Below are 13,302 nucleotides of genomic sequence, written 5' to 3'. Positions count from 1 at the left end.
GTTCGAGTTCGAACCTCACCAAGAAAAATTAAAAAAAAAAATCGCAAGACAAGGTTTGAGTCAGGCGTGTATCTGGACTGTGATACTTTTGTTAAGGAATTACAAATTTTATGCCGGACCCGCATACTCATACCTTATGGGCGTACTTGGCATAAGTATAGGGTCCGCATAACTTTGATAATTCCTTCACAAAGTTACGCCGTGCATACTTTTAATGGGCAAACTTTTATGCGGACCCGCATAACTTTGTGAAGGAATTATCAAAGTTATGCACGGACCCGCATACTTATGCCAAGTCCGCCCATAAGGCACGAGTATGCCGGGTCCGCATAAAATTTGTAATTCCTTAACAAAAGTATGCCGGTCCGCATAACTTTGTAATTATAAAGGGTTTTTCAAGTTGGTCCAAAGTTACAGTTTCTACACATCAAGAGGTTGTCCATCTCAATGTCGTTCAAAGCGGATGAACCTTTTCTATAACAAAGATACCGAAGGTGAATCAATCCCATAAATTCCATCAAAGAGATGTTGCATTGACTTCTCATTGAAAAACATCAAACCGTATTACCTACAGATCACAAGGCAATATGTTCTACCCTTGATGAGAAGACCCGTAGGGAGGGTGGTATGAAAGATTATAACATTCAACCGATACAGAAAGATACATGGTGACTAACAAAGAAAGGAAGAAAGATTGTGTTCCTCACAAAGTTATGATCAAAGTTATACTGGGGGCATATTTTTAATGGGCAAACTTTTACGGACCGCATAACTTTGCGAAGCGAATTATCAAAGTTACGCGGTTGACCCGCATACTTATGCCAAGTCCGCCCACAAGGCATAAGATGCGGGTCCGCATAACTTTGATAATTCCTTAACAAAAATATGCCGGTCCGGCATAGCGAAATTTAAACTTGCCTTGCGAATTTTTTTTTAAAATTTTGACTACGCGTGGGTTCGAACCTCCGGAACCTATGGGTGTTAGCCGAAGGCAAATTTTAAAGATTTCAAATATGAGGCAAAAATTTAAAGACCACCCCAAAGAAAGAATTTCGCGAATTGCCCATAAAAAAGTACTATGTCCATTTAAATTTGCTTACCTTCTTTTTTAGTTTGTTTAAAATTTAAAAAGAAAGTTTTTTTTTTTTTTTTTTTATAACTCTTCAATTTTAATTTTTTTACCTGACATATTTAAAATCATAAGGTTGTAGAACATTTTGTTACATTCAACGTATCTTTATTTTAAGATCAAGATTTAAAAGCTTTTCTTAAAACTATATTATTGCTGTTACTGCCTATTATTGTTGTCCTTCATCTTTCCTTGAGCCGATGATCTATCGGAAATAGCCTCCAGGATTAAGGGGTGCGTATGCTCTACCTTCCCCAAATCTTATCTGATAGAATTATAATGGATATGTCGGTCTTAAAGCTTTTTTTTTTTTTAATTTTTTTTAAATTTCATATCAAATTAAAATCAGACCCGCAAATTAAAAAAAAAAAAAAAAAAAAAAAAGGAAAAGAAAAGCAACAAATAAGAAAAGGGATATGAGGGTTTAAGAAAGAGGAGAGAGGGGGGGATGCTAAAAACTGTATACCGGTGACTGAACGACGACGGCAAGAAGTAAGAAGCAGGCCATTTGAGTTTGAGCGATGGTTTCGGCAGCAACATGGATCCGATACGCAGTCGACAAACTTCAATACTCCGCCTCTGTTGGCTGGAAGGTCACCTCTCTTTTTTCTTTATTATTTAGATATATTATGATTGTAGTGTTCATAAATCATAGTATTGAAACAGTGCAGGGGATTCATACATACAGCAAATATGTGGGGTTTGGGGTAAAGGGGTTTTTGTCTAAAAGATTAGGTCTTTGAGGAGAAAGTTACTAACTTTGAGGGCTTTTAGTATGAAGGCTCTTTCTTTCTAAATCTTTGTTCACTGTTATGCCATTAGAAATTATGAGCTCCAAGTTTATTTCTTATTGAGCTTCCATCAGGAAAGGAAGGAAACCTTTCTTCAAGATCTTGTTTCATGGATATACTTATCTGTGCCAAATCTGAAAGTGTTTTGGCTTTATAAAAAAAAAAAAAAAATTGAAACCTGACATTTGTATATTCAGAGTTTGTGTTTTTTTTTTTTTTTTTTTTTGGTAGGATTTGTCTCAGAACCAACAGGCTTCACGAAAAATTTAATGTCAGCCGCGGAACCTTCATAAAATGCAAAAAGCAGTATGCATCAATTTTAGTTCAGAGTTCTAGTAAGAATTTGATGGGAACCTAAAGCTTGCAACTTTAGTAATTTCTTTTGAATCTCGTGCAAAAATGTGTCCTGTATTTAGAGGAGGGAACGGCACAAAAGCTATAGCCAAGCTGGCTTTTGTATTCCCCCCTAAAATCCCCTTCTCAAAACTGCTGCACTAGGTCCCAAAAAACTGATTCTACTTCCATCACCAACCTTGAAAGTGATGTGGCCAGTGAAGTCTCCTTCATAATATTCCTCTCAAGACAGCATCCAAATGGAACCGTGATATTCCTAGTCCTTCATGACTCTTGATAATCCCTTACTATGGTTTTTTTTTTTTTGAAAAATGATTACAGGTCTGCTACTATATTAGTTCAACCTACTAAGGCTTATTGCTCTTTTGGATCTTCTTATGAAAATTATGCTGAGTACATAGTTCCAGCAACAGGCACCGGACAACTTCTAATTTTTCCATCTGAGACTTGGTCCTTAGATTCCTCTTGACACTTCTCATGAATCTCGAACAGCTAAATGTTCTCTTTGCTATCATGCTTTATGTTGAGATGGTTCAGCTAAAGAAGAGTTGCTATCTGATAACGTTTGAACCGAGTTACTGAGAGTATGAGCTAATATTGCAAGACTGGTGGCACAGCAACGAAGCATATAAGTTTAAGAATCTCATATGGTGTGAGAGTGTGACTATGATCTATCTTAAGGTGCAATTTTCTATCTTAAAAAATATCCCTTAAATAATTAGAGATCAGTAATTACCTTCTTAACTTTATCTTCATAAAAAAAAAAAACCCTTGATATGTCTTGGCAGAGATTCAAACTTTAGAAACTTGAGTTCCAGGCTTCCAGCACACAAGAGAAAACTAAATAATGCAGGTCTTCACTGTTAGAATCCTATAATCAGTAGGTTGTGTACGTTGAATAGGAGGGTAATTGTACTGATGGGCAATCAACATAGTTTAGAAAAAATTATGTATAGGAGAGATTACTACTCGTAGAGAAATTTAAGTGATACTAACTGGACTTCTCAAGACTAAAGTGAAACAAAAAAGGGCCTGACCTTTTCATAGTGCTACTCATAAAGCTAGAACATGCAAGTCAAATCATTCCAATAACCATCACTAAGTTAACAATGTTAAATTGAAGACAGAAGCTGTATTAGATCAAGCAAGCTTCCACATGTTGAACTATCATCTCCTTTTCTGCCCTTAAATCAAGCCAGCTTCTATATTCTGAACTATTCCCCAGACCCTGCTAACGCGGGATGCTTTGTGCACCGGGCTGCCTTTTTTTTTTTTTTGCCTTCTACATTTTGATTTTCTATATTGTTTTTTTACCTTTACTTCTTGGGTACATCCCCCCTGCAGGGAAAGAGGGTAAAAGATTAACTGAATATTAATGCTTTGCAGAACTACAAAGGAGGGCAAATTACAGATAGAGAATTAGGTGATACAATATGGAAGAATTTCTTTCAGGGGAAGTTGACATTCTTACATTTTAACAAGGGAGAGGAAATGGCACCAACACTAGGAGCTCAGGGCGGCACACTTCTTGTTCGGAAGATACCTTGGGTTGATCCAACGTAATTTCTCTTTTGATGCAACTGCGCAGTCAATTATCTTATGCATTGTTATCTCTGTCTTAATGCTGGTATACATTTTTGTGTTGATTGCTTTGCTTCTATTACTAATATGTTCACTTGTTGGATCATTAACAAGCAAGGGAGAACCTTTTTACCATTAGCGATGCTGTTCCTTTTGTTGCTACTTTCTTTTTATGATTTTGCGGAATTTTTAATTGAATAACTTTGGGTTTCTTGCTCATAATTATACAAGTGAAAACTGTACATATATATAGGTTTGTACTTTGTTGTGCTAATAGTGAGTGAGTTATATTTCCTTATTTTTTTTTATAGTGGTAGTCTCACTTAACTAATCCACCTTATACCTGCTACGTCCACCAGGTATCAAGTAACTTTGGCCACCAATGTTTAGATAATATATCACCTACTATTTTATAGCTTTTGTGGTTTGAACCTTGATATTTCATAGTTGATTCCATCTTCATGGATCTCTAGGTCACACCTTGGGTGCAACGGAGTGAGTTCCTTGAACTCCGTTTTGTATGGTCATTCATCTCAAATTGATCTAATCCTTTTGGTTGTATGTGTTCTGTCCTTGGTCCATCTTCTATCAGTGCAGTTATGACTGCACCATCTGAACTTGAAGTTGGTCAGTATCCCTTGCTTCAGATCATTTGTGAAACTCTATTGTGATAGCTTTGGGTGTCCAGTCAGTCCCGGCCTAGTAAAGTTAGGGTGTTCCTCTCAATCTATCTTGGTGACATGGTTTCATGGTAATGTCAAAGCTTATTAGTTTCGGCATGGTGGATCATTGATAAACACCTGCCCCCTTAACCAATAACTGTGAAAGGACATCAAGCTTGTCCAGGATACAATTTCAGTATCACTATGTTAGAACTTAAAATCTCGTAGATGTGTCTGATGCTAGTTAGAATCTTAAGAGATTGGCTACTAATTAACTGACTATATCTTATTTTCTTAATCAGCTAGCGAACATATTTATTTGGTTGAAACAAAAGCCCTGCACTTAGTCAGTGCTGGTGTTACAAAAAGGTACTCCATTCTTAATAGAGTTGTTACAGTTAAGAGGTTGATGAGTTCTAAAAATGCTATCCTCATCCTGTAAAAAAGCAAGTTAAACCAGAGGCCTAATAAACTGAGGCACTTGAACTTCAAAGATCGAACAGCCATTGACCTTCCTTTGGACATCTCTGGTTCCTTTAATCGATCTCCATGTAATGCGAGCTGGAATAGTATTCCAAATAATCTTCATCTCCTTTGTTAGCTTGCTTCCTTCCCAGCAAGAAAACACTTCTTTAGGGCATCTATGCATCTACTCAAATATCTGCAGAAATAATGCAACAGATGTCTAGCCACTTTGCGGTGTAGAAAGAGATGGTCATTGTCCCCCACCAGTAGTAAGTCACGTGCCGTACGTGATGCATAGTTAACTAAAACCCCTTTTCTTGTGTTTTCTGGGTCATACATGCATCCTGAATCAAGAGCCAAGTGCCAATTGAAGCAAGCGGCTTTTATCATTGCTAGAGCTTTATTACATTTTGATTTACCAGCTACACATTCCTACTCGCCACACACTTACTGAAGGAAGTGTTACATTGTTCTGGTGTATAGCCTAATCAAGCACAACATTATTGCTGTTGCTACTTATGTCTTCATCAGGGTAGGTTTTTACACGTGTTGGCCTAATTATTGTCCAAAATTGGGTATTCAATGCATATATATGCTTTAGGAGTGATGTAGGCTGAGACTGTTTTCCTTTATTTTTTCCTGTACAATGTGATGAGCAAGGAAATCTTACCACCATATATTACCGTTGGGAGGTAATTACACTGCTATCTTATTGTTTATCTTCTTTTTATTTCCTCTCTTTGTTTTAGAAGTTTAGCTGTTTCCCTTCTGATGGAAGCAATTATGTGGTATGTCTTTGCATATGTTCCGCTTTGCTATTGCTGACATCATGTTTCTAATTCTCATAGGAAAATATTTGTTGGGGATGTTGTGGTTCTGAAGGACCCTATAAAGTCCGATGATTACCTTGTCCGTAGATTGGCTGCCATTGAAGGCTATGAGATGGTGTCCACTGATGAAAAGGATGAGCCTTTTGTCCTTGAAAAAGATCAATGTTGGGTGCTGGCTGACAATGAAAATGTGAAACCAAAGGTAAATGATCCTCGCGATAGATTGCTTTTCTCCTCCGGAATAAGATATCATGTGACTGTATCCTCTCCTCTTTTGTGCTATGTCACATTTGTCTAATGCACCTTACTTTACGATTTTAGAATATGGTGCTTATTGCAATATGATATTTTAGTCCAACAATCCCATAATATGTTGTGATATTCTTGTCTTTGGTTCAGGTATCTATTTTGAGCATCATGTTTTTGTTATATTTTCTGCACATCTAATTGGAGTCTTGACTACTCATTCCTGCACAATTTTGATAAAATTATTTGCAGCAAAAGTTGTATGTATTATAAAGTCTAGATATGTGATATACTTTAGAGTTCTATCATATCTGAAATCTTAATTTACCAGTCATCTCACGTGTTACAGTTTAAGTTACCCTTCTCTGCAGATAAGAGTCAGGCACTTGCGTTAAGTGAGTAGTAAATCTGAGCTAACCTCTAACGCAATGTGTATATTTGAGCTAAAATTTCAGTTTTTTCAATGAATAGACCTCTTTGCTTGAAAAAAAATTGAGTTGAACTCTGAGAATTATGGCGAAGAGGTAAATTCATTGAATGAAGTAAATTCCTATGGAATTCCTAGTACTTGAGCTAAACTTTCAGTTGCTGTGGATTAATATAGGACTTTTACTTTTTGAATATATAGTACTGTATTCCATATTATAGTCATTGTTGGCCTTAGGGGAAGGGTAGCAATTGGGCAGATATCAATTTTATATCAATATTAACTGATTCTAGATTATTTTCTTGTCTTTACAATAGCAGGAAGCCAAGGATAGCAGAACCTTTGGCCCTGTTTCCTTAACAGACATAGTTGGCAGAGCTATATATTGCCTGAGGACGGCAGTGGACCATGGTCCTGTTAACAACAGGTTTGTCGTGTCATTTCATATCTGTTTTCTCTTTTGCATCAAATGAAGCTTTTATATTGCTTGTGATTAATCTTGATCTTGCTTTATCAGCCACTTCAGCGTGCAGAAGGATTCACCAGTCCTTGAAGTTGAACTGGATGTTGATGAGATGGCAAGAAGTCACAAAGCATAGGTTGTGCTTTGGATGTGAAAGGATTTCATAGGATTACTGATTTGGTTGTACCCTCTCTTCTTGTTTTTTGTTATTTATCAGAGCAAAATTTATTGGAAAAAATAAAAGTTGTATTAGTTATTTCGTACATTTTCCTAAGTGTCTTAAGTGTCGATCATTCCTCTTAAGGAGGCACTGAGTGAACTGTAAACCTTTGAGGACTTCAGTTCTATTTAGGACACACTTCAAGGCTGAAAATGTAGTTTGCAAGTTTGGGACAACCTGTAAAGATTTTCAATATGGTTCACTTTCATCCAGGCTGTAGCCAATTGATAAAGAGGACTATTTATTGCAGTAGCTTGACAAAAAATGTGGGGTGATTTCTTTCCATTTGCCTAAAAAATCACTAAAACAGCAAGTAAGAGTGGCTTTAAAGTATAATAGGGTCACTGTTAAGAAGCTTAAAACTTGAACTCATATAGAGTTTAAATTGTGAATCTGCCTTGGAGATTATGAGAGTGGCAACCGTCTTTTAAGAAGACCTTTCCTTCTTTTTGCCAGGATTGTTTTTGTATCTTTGCCAATCCTTCTGCTGGAAAAGTTCTTTGTTTTTTCTTAAATCATCTGACCAACTCTGTGGTATAATTCTATGAAAGCAAATTTTAGCTCCTTGGTCTTTCATATCAACTTATACAAATATTTTTCAATTATCTCTAACTGATCAAGTCACAAATTATATTACATGTGAAACTTAAATTTAAGTAATATAGTAGCTAGTTAAATTTAAGTAACTTAAGGATAATAATAGCTGATTTAAGGAGTTATGGAGGTGGAAAGGTTGTAATTTAACTTTTATAACAGACATCATAATACAACAGAGTTGAGATAGTTTTTTAACTTTAGCAAAAGAAAATACTATTAGTTTTTTATTTAACTTATATCAGAAAATTTTCAGTTTGTAGTATCAACAGGAAAAAAAAAAAATGGAGATGCATTATAAGAACACCGACAGCACTTTGGGATCAACCATATTCACGTACTTCTTGGAAAATTTCTCCACGCGTATGTATAAGTTTCAGTAAAAGATAGTGAGTTCTGTTAAATTTGTGGTTACTACTTACTAGACTAACTATCCAACTCTGCTATCGCTCGTTTTTTACGAATGATATGTGATATGTGATATTTTTGTTTATTTCCAATCTATAGATTATATTTTATCAACATTTAGTGTATACACATGAAATCCACACTCGACGACTCTGCTTTCTACTTATACAATTGATTACACCTTTAGGGCCTGTTTGGAAAGCCACTCAGGTAATTGGAATTGGGTGTAATTCATAGCGGTTTGATGACATTGTTTGTCAGTAGTTACAGCTGGAGTAGGTAGGTGAGTGTAATTGAGAGGGTGTAATTACACCTCCATTCTCGGGGGGGGGGGGGTGAGACTGGGTGTAATTACACCACGTAATTCTAATTACTTTTTAGTTTATTTTTTAATTTAATTTTAATTTGTTTTCTTTTTTAATTTTTTTTATTTCTATTATTTAATTTATTTTTTATTTTATTTTAATTTGTTTTCTTTTCTAATTTATTTTTTATTTCTATTATTTAATTTCTTTTTTTATTTTTACTTTTTAATCATTTGTATTTTTTAAAATATATTTTTCTTTTTATAGAATTTATATTTCATTTCCTTTCTTCTCATTCCTAACCTTTACTTCGCGTCCATTCACGTAATTGCTCGTATGTTTTTAAATTTTTTATTTTATTCATTTAGCATAACCGTGTTAATATTCTAATTTTTGAAACTACATCTCTTAATATTAGAAAGAATGAGTCATTAGCAAACTTGGCATATAAAACGTGACTTTATTAAAATAGAATTTTATTGTGAATGAGGTTATCAACTTATATTTTTCCTTTCCTTTGAATTATAGGAGTATTTACTTATGTTACGTTGAAGCTTACTTATGTAATGTTAGAATTTGACATAAGAGTCATATGTTGAAAATATTCTTTCGGATTTTGAATTTAAGTTAGATTTTCGATTTTAAAAATATTTGCTTTAATACTATTGACTTGTTATTTCACATTGCATGTTGTTTATTTTTCACTTACAGTTGATAGAATTATTATCAAACATTTGAATAGTGTTATGGCATTATATTTATAAGTATATTTTTTTTGTCAAACATCCAATCCCATGATGTTCTCACAAAAAAGGTATGCTTTTAATTTTTATAATCAATTCAAATTAAAATATTATTAATTTGAAATTATATATCAATTATTTTTTACAATATTAGTTACAAATATATGATTATTAATTAACATATTTTCAAGAAACAATGTATTATTAAATAACTAATTTAATATCATTTATAAAGACACATATTTTTTAAATATTAATTTTAAATTTTTTATAATTAAATTTTAGTTTTAAATTAAACTAATCGTAATTACACTTGTGCAACCAAACAAGATGCTTGTAATTACGACCGTAATTACATTATGACAAACAAATAGGTCATTGTAATTACAATACTGTATAATTACTAGATATGTAATTACTAGGGTAGTAATTACACCAATTCCAATTACCAGGTGGCTTTCCCAACAGGCTCTTAAAGAAGAATAAAACGAAGATTAAGAGACCTAAAACTGTAAGAAACCAAAACTATGCGGGGGTAAAGTGACACATTTCAAAACCAAAACTTGGCCCAATTGACTAGATTTTGAAGCTTTCATACTTTCCCTTTCTGACCCCACAAAAAGGTTCAATATATCAAAACATCCCCTTATCAGTGTGCAGGATATATAAAAGGCAACAAGAAGCTAGAATAGAGTTGAACATTGAAAATGCGAAAATTTGATTGAGACTGGAAACTATTTCCTATGTTTTCTCAAATTCCAAAAATGTCAAGTGCCATTGATTTTACTCCCAAGAACCTTCCAGGTAAATATATTGTTTTTTGGTGGGTTTGTTTTTTTCTCTTTTCTGATGTTCCAACAAACATGCACACTAACTGTATGTTAAAATGTCTCAAAGACAGATACGAGTAATGTACTCTTTTCTTTTTATTGAGCAAATGCAAGAATGTTTTCATTGTTTTTCCGTTTCTTTTTTCCAGGTTTCTGATGTCCCATTTGTGTGCTTATAAGGTGTTTGATGAAATGCTTGTCTTAAAAGTGGTCACTTTAATTAGTGTGCTTCTTAATAATTTCTTGGCTATGTCAGAACGTTATCTAATTAGGCCAAATTTAATTACTACTGTAAACTAGTGAGGAGAGTTCGGCTATTTGAATCCTCTATATCCATTTGTAGTTTAAAAGGAAGAATTTAATGATGTTTATTATTGATGTTATTAATAAAACAAATAGTGGGATTACACTGAGTATGTTGTTGTTGTTGTTGTATTAATAAATAAATAAATAGATGAGAAGTCCTTGCGGGATCCAATGTCAATATGGTTTATTATTGGCTGCATTTGATTCGGTTAAAGTGGTTGAGCTTTTTTTTTTTTTTTTTTTTGAATAGTTTAAGCAGAGTTTTTATTTACACTGTTGGTGAAATAGTGTAAATGTGAAGAATTTTCTGGATGGTGGGAGCGTTTGAGGTGTAATACGCAGAATTATTGGCATGTATTGCAACTTACTGGCTCTTGTTGAAGTAAAGTTTTTCCTTTCAAACTCGACGAGCTCTTATTTAGTGGAACTTATATTTTCTTCAGATCCTTTTTAGTTTTCAGATCTTCCAATTTTACTTGAAGTTCACACATCAGCTTGGTCATGACTCACGTCTAAACATAAAATGAAGAGAACTCTCATAGGTTCCCTGGCCATGCCAAGAGCTCTTCCAGCCTCTTTTTCTTTCCGCAAGGTGCTAACAGTGGCACAAATTTTGAATACCCCATTTTTTGCTGTCTTTATGCTCTTCCTAGAACACTTTGCCCCTCTCGTTTTAGTGTATGATTTATGTGCATCATTGGTAGCATTTGACATGATTAATTCGGGGTTATTTTCATTGCAATTGTCGTTTTCGTTATTTTTCATACTACTAATTCTTGTAGTGACAACAGTAAATATCATATTTAAAATGCAAATGCTTCTTATGGAAGCAATTAATGACTTTTTAACTAACATATTATACATAGAATGTAAGGCATAGGAAGGAATCTGATATAACATTGTACAGTTGTCCCAAAGAACGCTCTTTAATCGGTAAATGGAAATGCTTACTTTGGAAAAGATGTAAATAAAGTATTTGTTGAGATTATGCATCTTATTCCCTACACGGCTTCCATATGGAGGATAAGATAGTTTTAAGCTTCTACTGCAATGTGAATGTGACCTACATATTGATCATTCCACTGACAAAGAAATGGTTATTTAGGAACATTCTCTTATGCATAAGTTAAATCTTTATTGTATCTGTAAAATTGAATCTAAACACTTATAAGCTATATGCTATTATTGTTCTATCTCAGGGTTTGGTTCCGCAGAAGGCAGATGTTTTCCCTGCTCAGGACTGTCAGGGAGGGCAGTCACCTCTCATGCTGAATATCAGCACTTCTCCAAGGTCAAGATTTTAAACTTCAAATCTCCTTACAAGAGCACATCTTATATATGTAATGCTAGTAGCTTCAGCAATCATAAAAGAAATCCAGATTTTCCGAGGCAAAACAAGAATGGGTTCTCCAGGGGGAGGAACAGGCAAAATGAAGACAGAGATGGCTATGATAATATAGAAGAATCTGAAATGCTATCTTCAAGAAATGGGCCACTGCTTACTACATCAAATACTTCCAAATTCCAAGCTACAGCCTCTCCAGGTCCAAGGGAGAAGGAGATTGTTGAACTATTTAGAAAGGTCCAGGCTCAGCTTCGGGAAAGAGCTGCGATCAAAGAGGAGAAGAAGTCTGAAGAGTCGCAAGCAAAGGGTAAAGAGAGTGAAACTGTTGACTCCCTTCTCAAGCTATTAAGAAAACACTCAGTTCAGAAAGGGAAGAAAACGAGCAGCAGTAGAAGCAGCAACTTTGTTCTTGACCAGCCAGATAAGAGCAATGTATCCTCTGAAGAGAGAGCTGGCAATCTTACTGAACTAAATAGCAATGTGAACCATGTGGCACAAGAAAGTGGGACCCCAGTTGTTAACCGGCCGAAGTCGAACTTCCAACGTAGATCTCCAGTTCCACGTATCAAATTTCAGCCTACTTATCATGAGGGAGGTGCTGATAACCCTGTTGCCTCTACTGCCACAGATAAGACGGGAAAGGACATACATCTGGACCCTGAACTTGGCCGAATTCCCAAAAGTAAGGTTGATTCTGACACTGAGCCGATTTTCTCAGATAAGGATGTGTTCGATGAGATGGCTGATGATGATACTGCCAAAATGTATGAAAGTGTTGATGCTAGTGATGATGAAGAACAAAATCACGTTGGACATGATGAATTAGCTGAAATGAAGCTAACAGAACTGCGAGCAATTGCAAAGTCCCGTGGTTTGAGGGGATACTCAAAATTGAAAAAGCTAGAGCTCATTGAGTTGCTAAGTGCCGATCAAGTCTGATATGATTCACAAGTAAAATGACGATATGGTGTAGAATTTTGTTGCACATTCTTCCTTTGCTTTCTGCATAATGTTCAACTTACATAGGACTCTTTCTCTTGATGGTGGTTTCTGTAGTCGGATTGGACAATTTTGTTTCCTTCATGTCTTCATCTATGTAGCGATCTCTTGCCCTGGTATACATATTTGACTAACTTCTTAAAATCCTTTTTTGTGTATCACATTATTTTTTATATTCATCATACTTATTGGTAATTCCGAATCCCTGATTACTGTTAATTAGTCTATTTTAGACTCTTTTGACTTCAGCAAAGTCTGTTGCTTGTATCAGATGGGGCATCCTCGCGCGTGCAGGTACTCAAGTACCATCTACTCTTATGAGTGAGCATTTGTTTGATATAAATTTTGCATTTTGGAGATCAAGATAGTTGCTATGACTACAATATAATGAGGTGTTGTTTCCTCCCCATCTCTTGTTCTGGAAATTCAGCGCAAACAAATATGTGCTTTGCTTGGTTTTATTACTTCTCTCAAGTTTTACGCTCAACTATCCATCATCTGTGTTGAAATCTGCTATAAGAAGATTCAACTCCGTAAAATGTGTTGTTAAGGTTACTAGTGCTATCTTTAATTTCTTGCTGGATTAGCAAGGGAGTGAACTGCC

The 13,302-nt window shown here is 34.9% G+C and overlaps 2 protein-coding genes across 3 annotated transcripts; both read left to right on the top strand.

The window, feature by feature from the left end:
• Window positions 1-1,624: 1,624 nt before the first annotated feature.
• Window positions 1,625-7,417, top strand: LOC132050666 (mitochondrial ATP-independent inner membrane protease subunit 2). Of its 2 annotated transcripts, none has more exons than XM_059442035.1 (5): window positions 1,625-1,722; window positions 3,661-3,833; window positions 5,831-6,014; window positions 6,803-6,912; window positions 7,003-7,417. In XM_059442035.1, the coding sequence occupies exons 1-5, from the start codon at window positions 1,651-1,653 to the stop codon at window positions 7,082-7,084; spliced, it is 621 nt and encodes a 206-aa protein (XP_059298018.1). In that variant the 5' UTR covers window positions 1,625-1,650; the 3' UTR covers window positions 7,085-7,417. The 2 variants fall into 2 exon arrangements, with proteins under 2 accessions (XP_059298018.1, XP_059298028.1); XM_059442045.1 differs by having other exon boundaries at window positions 1,643-1,722; window positions 6,806-6,912.
• Window positions 7,418-9,830: 2,413 nt separating this feature from the next.
• LOC132050659 (rho-N domain-containing protein 1, chloroplastic) lies at window positions 9,831-12,893 on the top strand. Its single transcript, XM_059442022.1, has 2 exons — window positions 9,831-10,022; window positions 11,554-12,893. The coding sequence occupies exons 1-2, from the start codon at window positions 9,962-9,964 to the stop codon at window positions 12,636-12,638; spliced, it is 1,146 nt and encodes a 381-aa protein (XP_059298005.1). The 5' UTR covers window positions 9,831-9,961; the 3' UTR covers window positions 12,639-12,893.
• Window positions 12,894-13,302: the final 409 nt, after the last annotated feature.

The sequence above is a fragment of the Lycium ferocissimum genome, chromosome 1 (genome assembly GCF_029784015.1).
Source record: "Lycium ferocissimum isolate CSIRO_LF1 chromosome 1, AGI_CSIRO_Lferr_CH_V1, whole genome shotgun sequence".
NCBI classification, from domain to species: domain Eukaryota; kingdom Viridiplantae; phylum Streptophyta; class Magnoliopsida; order Solanales; family Solanaceae; genus Lycium; species Lycium ferocissimum.
The sequence above is the reverse complement of the archived record's forward strand: the minus strand, read 5'-3'. Positions and strand labels throughout refer to the sequence as shown.

Bases quoted from the DNA above. Each gene is read 5' to 3' on its own strand.
- LOC132050666 (XM_059442035.1), top strand. From the start codon at position 1,651: ATGGTTTCGGCAGCAACATGGATCCGATACGCAGTCGACAAACTTCAA. The intron at 1,723-3,660 runs GTCACCTCTCTT...AATGCTTTGCAG, and splicing joins CCGCCTCTGTTGGCTGGAAG to AACTACAAAGGAGGGCAAAT. The intron at 3,834-5,830 runs GTAATTTCTCTT...TAATTCTCATAG, and splicing joins ATACCTTGGGTTGATCCAAC to GAAAATATTTGTTGGGGATG.
- LOC132050659 (XM_059442022.1), top strand. From the start codon at position 9,962: ATGTTTTCTCAAATTCCAAAAATGTCAAGTGCCATTGATTTTACTCCC. The intron at 10,023-11,553 runs GTAAATATATTG...GTTCTATCTCAG, and splicing joins TACTCCCAAGAACCTTCCAG to GGTTTGGTTCCGCAGAAGGC.